The sequence below is a fragment of the Planococcus citri genome, chromosome 1 (assembly GCF_950023065.1).
Source record: "Planococcus citri chromosome 1, ihPlaCitr1.1, whole genome shotgun sequence".
NCBI classification, from domain to species: Eukaryota; Metazoa; Arthropoda; class Insecta; order Hemiptera; family Pseudococcidae; genus Planococcus; species Planococcus citri.
The window spans coordinates 42,234,498-42,245,841 of NC_088677.1; the positions used below are offsets into that span (position 1 = coordinate 42,234,498).

The window sequence follows — 11,344 nt, forward strand, 5'->3', positions numbered from 1 at the left end:
TTGTTTTTTTTTATGCAATCCGAACGAAGAATGTCTTATTGAAATGCTGCTGTTCGCTGTTGCTCACTATCAGAATAATAGCATTCCTATGTCAAATATCTAGTAGTACCCAAAAATTTTGAATGCTTTTTTTTTAAATCGAATTTTCGTTTAAATGAACGAAATTTATACATAAACATATAAAGCTCATTTCTAACATACATGTAGAATCCACGATTCGTACTGTGGGCAGTTGGGCACCTAGCACCTACCTACCACTCACCTACTCTTATGGCATCGAATGATGAATCATACACTTAACAGACATCATGAGACATTAAAATCGTTTTTCGAGCCGAAGGTTACCGAGTTTTTCGAAAAAATATATCGGAAACTTGAAATGCTGTGATTGCTTTTACTGGTACATATAATAACTGGTGGTATGGTGAAATAATGATCAATTAATATCATTGTAAGTTACGTTTACCGGGGCATTATCTTATTCATTGGTTTATCTGTATCAAGTAACACGCGTGCCATCGTTTGAGTGTTTTCGAATATGCTGGAATTAGTTCAAGCCACCGAATCGCAATTAAACTTCATTTATGGAGAATTGAATACGACTCCGGAAGCAATTCGTAGAGACGTGTGTTCGTTGATGGAATGGCTGAAAAAGCAACCGCATCTTCCCAATGTTGAAGGTTTGTATCCATTATTGCTCGTTTATATTGATGTTTTTAATACTGCAAAACCTAATCTAAGAAATTATATCGGATGTTGAAATAAATTAGATACTTACTCTTATTGCTTATACAACATATTAATAGCTTTTAAATAATACGTAAAAATAAATATACTTACTTAACTACCTACTTATAACATATATAGGTACTAACCTAGGTACTCATAGACTCGGCTGTGTTGAAATTCAAAATCGATCTTTTTTACAGCGAGGATATACTCGTACTTACACAAATTTGAACTCAGGTACATCGTGAAAAGATGGTTCTTACAATTTTTTTCTTATATGGTACCTACCAAAAATTGCACAAGATTCTCAAAAATATTTACTTATAATCACATTCGTAAATAATGCTTTGACCCATTTTAGCTCAACATTTGGTTAATGAAAATGTTAACTTTCAATATGTTGTATATTTTCATCGTAGGTATGTAGTGCAAGAGAAATATTCGGTACTGAATGAAATTCACGGTGGTATGGTTCAAATTTTGTACACATCTATTATTTTCCACGGTGGTATTATTGTAATGGCTTAATTAGCTGATTTCTAAATTCTAATGTTTGGATTTTGAAAATGCAAATGAAGATTTTCAGCATTTCATTTATTTTTTTGATATAAACCAGGCTCCCCATTGTTATAGAAAATAGAATGTTACGGTTAACGCTCCTATTTCCAAGTGGGAAAATTTTTATTATTTTTCACCTCTTCTTTCGCTTTGTTCTCGTGTATAATATTTTTTCAAGTTTTGTCTTACGCCCCGTTTTGAGATGAAGTGTAAAAGATTTTACGTCTTATTTTACGTTCCGGTACTGAGAGATACCAAAAATCGTGTAAGTAGAATATTTTTTCACCCTTATTCGATTCTTTATGCTTTTGCGTATGTGCAGTAGCCATATCAAGAATTCTATTTAATTTTTTTCGAATCGTCCTATGAACCGGATATTTCAGTTTTTTATTTCATCTGAGGACAGGATATTTTTCTTTTTGGTCTTGACATTTTTGTGCTTTTGAAAAATTACGATTGATATTCTGTCCTCTATTTTTTTGGATGAGGAAATTTGTTTTTTTTTTTTTTTTTGAAGCTTTGGTGCGCTTTTATGTACGAGTACCTATTTTATTCGAATTATTTTTAATAGATAGTTCTTCGCATCGAGATTGAATTTTCCGTTACATAGGTATACATACCTACTTATAAGCTACCTACCTCCTTTATAAGCTGCATATTACTATTATATTTAGCATGATTTACTTATTGTATCTACATCTACAATTCTACATACCTTTTTTTTTAATTATTATTTTTATCGCAACCTAAACTTCTTTTTTTTTTTGAATTGAGATTTTTATGAATTTTTTCCGGTGGTTCAACAATTTCTGTTAATAGGTTATCTAAGTACTTACTTAATTCACCTTTTAAACGTTTTATAATATGGCGGGCATGGTGAGGAGTATCTGGGATTCTCAAAGAGGGGACATTTTCAAAAAATTGTAGTTTTTTCGTTCTAGCTCCTATACCTTAGCTGTTTTGCGGAAAATGGCCCAGTTTCAAAGATAGAATTTGAGATTCTTCATCGACCTAAGCTGTTCCCATCAAAGTACAAGACTACTTTTAGGGTTCTACTGAGTGGTTGACAATTCGCAAATCGCTTATATCAGGGTGAATTCGTATTTTGAAAAAAAAATTCTCTACCTAAACATTTCGCATTGATATTAAAATTTAAAACATCGAAAGGTGTCATTTCCAAAACTCAAAAATATTCTGAAACGCTGTGATTCCAATTCCTTAGTCACGAAGTTGCTATTTCAAGAAATCTAGAAAAAAAGCCAAAAGGAGCTGAAATTCATTTTTTGATTTTTGGGGAATTTTAAAAAATTTCAATTTGGACCAAAATTGGAAAAGATTAAAATTTCAGCTAATTGACCTTACAAAGCTGAAAGATTAATATGTACCTACTCTATTTTCGACTTCCTAAGTCGATTGGTGACAATTTTGAACCGTTCTGGAGCCTCCAAAATCCACTGGAGGCTCCAGAACGGTTCGAAATTGTCACCAATCGACTTGGGAAGTCGAAAAATAGAGTATTAGGTAACCAAATTTCAGCTTTCTAGGTCAATTTGCGAAGATTTTAAATGTTTGCAATTTTGGTTCAAATTTAAATTCTAATCGATTGAAATGGTCGCAAAGATGGTACATCCGAGCTCATGGGCGCTGATTTTCATTTTCACTCGAAAACTGGAGAAACCAAAAATCCACTGGAGGCTCCAGAACGGTTCAAAACCATGATCAATTAACTCGGAAGATCGAAAATATGGTATAAACCAAATTTCAGCTGTCTATACCTAGGTCAATTTGCTGAAATTTTGATTTTTCGATTCTCCTTGTCCAGTTCAAAATTGTTTGTGCCATTTGGAATTATACTTCCCTTGTAAGTAACTTTCACCTTAAAATGAAAGTTTTCACCGAATTAATCAAAATATTCCGACATTTTTTTTTTTTGCGATCCACCCCAATCTATCAGTAGGTAATTGGTATAGGTATTGTAGGTATAGATACCTATACCTAATACCTATACTTACCGTGACAACTTGCGCAGTATGTATCTATGCATCTGTACGAGATTTAACGGCGAGTCGGCGATTGCTTCATTTCCTGGTGAATAATCAACTTCTGGCATTATAAAAATGGAAATCTTCAGTTTTTTAGTCAATTTTTTTCGTTTCATGAATACATATTGTATAGGTATGTACATGTAGGTACTCGTAATTTACGAGAATTGTTATACCTACCTACCTATTCTTATTGCTGAAATTAGGTGAATAACTTGTTGAATATTGTATAAACAGGTTTTTGCATAATTTTATTTATCGAAATATGATCAATTATTGATCGGTACGTACAAGCACATGCGTGTAAAATAATAATTATTCTGAAAAAGTAATTAATTCGGTTTAGACGAAGAAACGTTGCTCCCTTATTCTTCTTTCGCATTTGGCTACGGTACAACTTCAAGAAATTATGCGACGGCGTAACAGATCTACGAGTACCTATGACTCTATGAGGCATGATTTATGATTTAATACAAAGTACGGGGTGTCTTGGTGAGAGAGTGGAGCGAAAGTTCTGGCCCATTATTCAGTGGCTATTCCTTATAAAACAATTTTCATAACTGCTTCTTTTTATTTTATTTTTCAAATACTTGTACATGTTATGGATATGATAGGCGTATGAACTGCGCTGTAAAGAATAAGTGGAGTAAAAATCGTGCTGTTTTTTGATTAATTAAGCCATAGAGTTAGGTAGTTTACTTCTACAATACCTCTAAGCTAAAAATCTTTCAAAAAATATCTATACCAGCTTCTTGGAAGCGAAAATACTGTGAAGAGGTAAAGTTGCGGTTTTTGTATCTTTTTCATTTAAATTATGCTCAAATTGATACCAATAGGTACCTACCTATAGGTAAAGTCCGACAACCTGAAGATTCAAGAAAATAAAAATCACCAAAATTATTATTTTTTTCAATGAGACTGCTTCATTCTTGACTATAAAAGTTCAATCCGTATGATATATTTTTTTAATTTTCACAAAAATTAAAATTTGATCACGTTTTGTAAAAGACAACAATAAATTCACCGGCAGTACCTATATTACACCTATCTACCTATCAAAAAAATAATTATTTTGAGGATATTATAATTCAAGAAATTATTACCTAGGTAGGTATTTATTAAGTAATAAAATTTTATTTGTTTGGAATAGAATTTTAAATTCAATGCGTTATTGAATGGGTATTTTACAATACAATTTATGTATTTTTCAACGGACCTCCTATGCCCGAAAGTGAACGGAGGTTTATTGCAAAGCTACAAAATTTCGATGGCTTTTGGCTCATATCTTAAGCTGGGCTAACCTTAGTGCACCGCCATGCAATGTGCCTGGTACTTCCAATTTTTTTTCTTCAAATATAATTGAATCGGTGGGTGCAGAAAGGGAACAAGTCCATTTTCGCACTTTTCAGGAATAACAAAAAACTGATTTACATATTTGAAAATCAAAAATTTTTGGTAAACATGCTTAAAGGTCATTGAAAGAGGACCCCAAGACACAATTTTTAGCACTGTTTAGAAAAAAAAATATTCACGTGCGCCGGCGCTGTTGCTGCCTAAACAAATGGGACTTGGACCCTTTCTGCACCCAATCGACAAAATTTTTTTTGAAATTGCTCGGGCACGAATGGGGCTTGATTCTAAATCTAAGTACATCATTTAGACTGCTATCTCGTTTAAATTGACCAAAAACCCCTTGAGTTCTAAGACTTTTTGCCGAAGTTGTTAATTTATTCATCATTTTTCAGTTCAGAGATTAACTTAAATTTCAAAAAATGGTCTTCTCAAAAATGTTAGTTAAGTATTTTTCAAGGAATTTAAAAAATTTTACAAAAAAGTCATAAATGTGGATCCGCCCTTTTTCTGCGCCCAAATACCACTTTCCCGGCAGTTTTGCGGAAATCTGACATCACCAGTTGATCCGCCGTATTTTGAAACCCCTATATCCGTGAAAAAAAAAAATTTCCAAAAATGTGACTTGTTCCCTTTCTGCACCCACCGATTCAATTGTTTACTTCACATTTTTTAATAGTATTTATTTAGGTACCTCTACCCCATACAATAGAATTTTTGTAGGGTATAGAAAAGTGTAATAATTTTCGTTAGATTTCATTGTGCTCGTTTGATCAGCGGTAGGTGATTTGCTGCATTTTTTTAATCTTACAATTCGATATATTCGCTGACATTTTTTCCTCATTTTTAATATTATCTATATAGGTACTACCTAGATACCCTTTCAACATTTCGTATAGATAGGTGTACTTACCTACATATATGAATATACGTACTTAGTACCTTGTAGTGCCCGGGTATTTTATGGTAGGTAATTGTGTTGCCCGCGTATTACATAGAGGATCACATATTTTGTATGTATGATAAAGGTGTTTTGGCGCAGTTTGGGTTTTTAGTCATAGTGATACCAGCTAATACTTATAAACTTATTGGTACTTGTGGTGCCCACCTCAAAAAAAAAATTTCACTTTTGAGTGCATTTCATTCAATTCTACATCGTTTTATATAAAAACACCTCGTATTGCCCGATTTAGGCACCACAAGCCCAAAACCGGGCACCACAATGACTACCCTACGTATACTTCAAAGGGGCACCACAATGACTACCTAAGCTTAAATCTATAAACACTTGCTTTTTATGTATACTTATGTATGTATGTAGGTAGGTATTTAAGATGTACATACAGGGTCCCCAGAAATATCGAGTACCCCAAAGAAAGTTTTCTGCCAAATACTTTGGATTGGTCACAGTGAATGATAATAATGATAGCACATGATCATGGTTGTTGGGCTGGAGAGATAACATTCCACCAATCATAATTATGCATCTATTTCACGTTGCCAGCCTAAGTATATTTTTAATGAAAAACTTTCGTTGGGGCACTCGATATTTCTGGGCACCCTGTATGTAGGCACGTATTAGGTAGGTGGAGGTACCTCAGTGAGTAAGTAGGTACATAGAGTTGTTTTTTTTGTTTCTGTTTTTCTACTTCTCCAAGAAATATGTGCTTTGATACGCTAGTCAAATTATCATTCATGTACATTGTATAGGTATTATACGTACCTACTACGTACGTAGATTACCTTAATAGATGTAGGCATACAGTTAGTTAACCTTCGCACTGTTTTGGTAATTTTATACCACATGCTAAATTGTAATGATAATTGGATTATTATCAAGAACTGCGAAATTTTTCGTCTTTAGATAATAAAAATAGATGGATGCCTCCATAATGCATACCTATAGGTAGGTATACATTGTAATATATAGGTAGAGTACTTACTTATACCTACAGGTAAAGGTATATCAATACAACCTCAGCCAACAATAAAAATTAAAAATTATTTGCAGACGAGCAAATGCTGACTCATTGTCTATTGCGATGTAAGAACAGCGTGGAAAAATGTAAAACTGTTTTGGAAGCATATTACACCCTAAAATCAGCTATGCCAGAAATATATGATGATAGAGATCCGTATGCTCTCGATATCGAACGATGCATGAAGGGGATGTAAGTTTCTATATCATTCTAATTTTTCTACAGTAAAACTAATTCATTTCTTTCTTTATTATAGGTACCTACATTTCATTGTCAATTATCATACATATCTACCCGAATCCAAATTTACCTATATATATACACATGAAAAGTGGTATTACGCAGCCCATACTAGATAAACCTCAGACTTTTTGCGGCCCATCAGGACTTTTTGCAGCCCGGCATGGGCTGCGTAATACCACTTTTCATGTGTATATATACGTATTACGTGTATTTAATTTTTTTCTGTATAAGAGCGCACTACAGGTTCTGAAATTTCAGGAAAGGACGTACTCTTTTTAAAATTCTTCTTTAAATTTTTTAGCATTGACCTAAGATTCCTTCATGGGTATGGATTTTGAAAAAATACTTATACCAATCCATCCTCATGGAGTCATTTCATTTAAAGTAAAATGTTGATGTACTCCATAACGTGTACATGGCGTATGAAAAGAGAAAATTAAAATACGCTATACCCATACCTACTATCTACCGACCACGATCTCTGAATTTATTACATTTTTGCCTATCACATTGTCAGTCATCATTCAATAGGTACCTAACTTGACTCGATTAAGTTTACTGAAGGATAAAATCGTATACCTTCTTACCTAAATAAGCTGTACAAATAAGTATAAACATACTGAAACTGATATACCTACCTACATATTATCAAATAATTAATACATTATGTCTGTCAGATGAATGAATTCAACGATTTAACGCGTCTATATTTCTGCTCCAGGGCGTTTGTACCTTTACCAAAATTAACGTCAGATGGCTGTCGTGTAAGCATTTTACGTGTATTTGACGCCAGCTTACAAGATAAAATTCACCCAGATGATGTAATAAAAGCTACTTTCATGTCGGGAGATCTTCGACTAAAAATAGACAGTTGTCGGTCGGATATACTGATATTTGATTTTAAAGACTTCACCATGCCAATCATGTCGTTGATAATGGCGAATTTGAAGAAATTTCTCATCTTGGGAACGGTAAGTTTGTACAATATTTGTAAAAATGAATAGGTAACTATTGTATGCCATCACATCTTATGAAAATATCCAGTATAGGTAGGTATACTTTCTGAAAAAATGTTTGATACCTATGTAAAAAATACACATCAATTTCTGTTTTTTAAATTAAATACATACGATACATATATGAAACATATTTACAGTTTAGTCTTTAAACGCGTTTCATATTAAACGCATTTAGATGAATAGGTAACAATTTTTCTCATACCTCTACCTACCTACTTACCTATTCTTAAAGTATGAATTTGAAATTTTTAATACCTACGAGTATATATAACAACGTTTTGAATATTCGATCAGTAAATGTGGATAGAAAGGTAGCTTACTATACTTTTTTTTAATGAAATTGATTAACAAGTAGGTATACCTACCCTCCTATGCTGGAAACTGAAAATCTTACACATTTTTACTTGGTTCAAGGTTCAAGTGGGAACCTACCTACCTATTTTTTAAGTACGAATTACTGTAGAGTAAAATTTCTATTAAGCCCTCAACCTTGTACAAATCACTTTTTTGCAATTATTTAAAGCGTGCCAAATTAAGGCACCAAATGCTTTAAAACTGACGAATTATAACTAGGTACCTAATAAGCAATTTTTTAAAAATGAAGGCAGAATTGAATTTTTTGTCGACGTGAAATGATAACTTTTTCAATTCAAGTTTTTCTTTTTCATATCCTGCAGAAAGGTATACCTATGAGACAAAAGAGGAATTACGTAATTAATGCTCCACCATCTGCTGAATCATTAATTGTACTTGCCAAAAGTTTTATCAGAAAAGATTTATGGCGAAAGGTATGTTGACTGTATAATGAAGTTGTTTTAGCAAATAAAAAATTATTTTATACGTGATTCGTGCATTTTGTACCCCGGTTTTCTTTTTGTCAAAAATTTACAGCTGGAAGTTTTGCGAAACAGCGACGAATTACTCAAAGCAATTCCAAAAGAAATATTACCGAGAGATTACGGAGGAGAAGAACTTCCGTTAAGCGAACTACGAGGTGCAATTTTTTTCTAATATTTTTAATAGTATTTATATTTTTACCAGCTACACGAATCGATCCGTTGAAATTGAAATTCTTGCAATGCTATGTATATTTCAGATGCTTGGTTAGATACTTTAAGACATTACCGAGATTGGTTTTTTGCTGAAAATGAAATTAAAGCTGATAAATCAAAGAAACTTACCCATACTAATAGCCGTTTGGGTGATACGCCTCTAGAAGGGTCTTTTAGGAAAATCAATTTAGATTGATTTGTATAATTTTAATACCTACTTATCTACCCATTTTGCAAATTGTGCCAAAATTTTATTTTTTTTAGTTGAAATAAAAAATGTTGTATTACATGTACTTGCGTTTTGTCATAAATCAACTCGCATTATTTTCTTCTATAATGTAACAAGTATCCTAAAGAAAGTTGTTTTTTTTTTAAAATAAAAGTTGGGGTGGAACATTATCATCTCAGTCCAACAACCAATCATGATTGTTTTGGGAGTACTCGATATTTCTGAGCATCCTGTACGAGATACCTCCCTATTACCTACCTACCGTGCAGAAGGGCATGCATGGAAAAAAAATTCAATTTGCTGGGAAATTCTGAATCTTTTGATTACCTTTTTTATGGCGGGAGGGGGGGTTGTGTAATTGCATGGTGATTACACCCTATTTTGATAACTGATTTTAAATTCTTCAATCTGTATTCTTCAAAACCCTGCAAGTAGGTTTTCTCATAATGTAGTCTAATAGTTTCTCAAATTCAAAAGTTTGATATAGGTAAGGACTTATGGTTTTCCCCCAAAAAAAATCGCCAAAATGTAGAAATTATGAAGCGCCGCGCTATCGCCGGCGCGCGGCGTCAATTTTTCAAACATTTTTCACGCCATAGTCTTCGCATCAAAAATCAGTAATCACTCTAGATGCTGTTGCTATAAAATGGCCAAATTTCACTGTAATTTTCTGCATACTTTTGTTTTTTCAGGTAGTAAAATTTTTCATTTTTTTTTTAGAAACAGAAAGACTACTGAAATGCAGGACTCTTTTCTCAGTTGGGGAAAAAAATACCTACTTACTTGAAAAGTTAAATCTAAATTCGCATACAAATTTATATTTTTTGATAATTTTATAATTTACCAAAAATTACCGCGAAATTTCAACTTTGTAGCCGGCTGAGGCAGTGAGCCGCCACTGAATAAAATTTTTACAGCCGCGCGCCGCGCTGATAACATCGGGTAGAATTGGCTCCGCCGCCGCCAGCCACCAGTGCTGTATATTTACCACAGCCGCCGCTGATGATTTCGTTTCCAGTGCAAGGCTCTAGGTTCGTCTCCTTTCCCTGTTGTTTTTAGGATGAAAATGATGATGTCTATTTCACAAGACCATTGAAGAGAACCTGTAAAAACATGTAGTGAATTTGGTTCGACTTGGTAGTTGGTATATACACCTATTAGTCCAAGAGCTATACCACTGTGATTGGGCCGAAATAACTGAAAGCTGGGGATGGTCTCAAAAGTTAGTATACATACCCCTATTTTGAAAACACTTGGTCTGCCGATCCGCAGCTGCTGCTTTAAAGCTCAGTGAAAGCTCGAAAGTTCAAAATTTTTCTGAACTTTCAGCTGAGAAAACTGATGGCTGAAATTGGTGCCTAATTATAGAATTTTTCGCGCTGAATCCGAATATATCGGTCTGCCGACCCATAAGTGCCGCCAAAGCCCCGCCAGACTGGGTCAAAAGGGGAGCAAATTTGACAAATTTCATGTTTTTGGGTTAAATTCTCATAAAAAGCTACAAAATCGGGTTGAAAATTATTTTCAAGCAGTTTAACGGAATGTTCTATGGCTAAGATGATTTTTAGGCACCGAAATTTTTCAAAATTTTCATTTTTTGGGGGTGGGGCGTAAGGGGAGTATTAATGAATTTAGCAAATATGGCTTTGTGATACATCAAAATATATGTTTTTTGAGCTGTAGAATTCATTTATGGCAATATTTTTCACATTGGAGGACAATACGATCAAAAAACATATATTTTGATGTATCACAAAGCCATATTTGCTGAATTCATTAATACTCCCCTTACGCCCCACCCCCCAAAAAATGAAAATTTTGAAAAATTTCGGTGCCTGAAAATCATCTTAGCCATAGAGCATTCCGTTAAACTGCTTGAAAATAATTTTCAATCCGATTTTGTAGCTTTTTATGAGAATTTAACCCAAAAACATGAAATTTGTCAAATTTGCTCCCCTTTTGACCCAGTCTGGCGGGGCTTTGGCGGCACTTATGGGTCGGCAGACCGCTATATTCAGATTCAGCGCGAAAAATGCTATAATTAGGCACCAATTTCAGCCATCAGTTTTCTCAGCTGAAAGTTCAGAAAAATTTTGAACTTTCGAGCTTTCACTGAGCTTTAAAGCAGCAGCTGCGGATCGGC

At 33.7% G+C, this 11,344-nt stretch overlaps 1 protein-coding gene across 1 annotated transcript; it reads left to right on the forward strand.

Moving 5' to 3' along the window:
- The first annotated feature begins 384 nt into the window (after positions 1-384).
- On the forward strand, positions 385-9,265 carry LOC135832021 (alpha-tocopherol transfer protein-like). The gene is made up of 6 exons (XM_065344969.1): positions 385-680; positions 6,691-6,850; positions 7,623-7,872; positions 8,598-8,708; positions 8,812-8,914; positions 9,017-9,265. The coding sequence occupies exons 1-6, from the start codon at positions 539-541 to the stop codon at positions 9,166-9,168; spliced, it is 918 nt and encodes a 305-aa protein (XP_065201041.1). The 5' UTR covers positions 385-538; the 3' UTR covers positions 9,169-9,265.
- The last annotated feature ends 2,079 nt before the right edge of the window (positions 9,266-11,344 follow it).

What these genes read in the sequence shown, in the direction of transcription:
- LOC135832021 (XM_065344969.1), top strand. Translation starts at nt 539, where the DNA reads ATGCTGGAATTAGTTCAAGCCACCGAATCGCAATTAAACTTCATTTAT. An exon ending in GAACGATGCATGAAGGGGAT is followed by an intron (nt 6,851 to 7,622) that starts GTAAGTTTCTAT and finishes TTTCTGCTCCAG; the next exon opens with GGCGTTTGTACCTTTACCAA. An exon ending in AATTTCTCATCTTGGGAACG is followed by an intron (nt 7,873 to 8,597) that starts GTAAGTTTGTAC and finishes CATATCCTGCAG; the next exon opens with AAAGGTATACCTATGAGACA.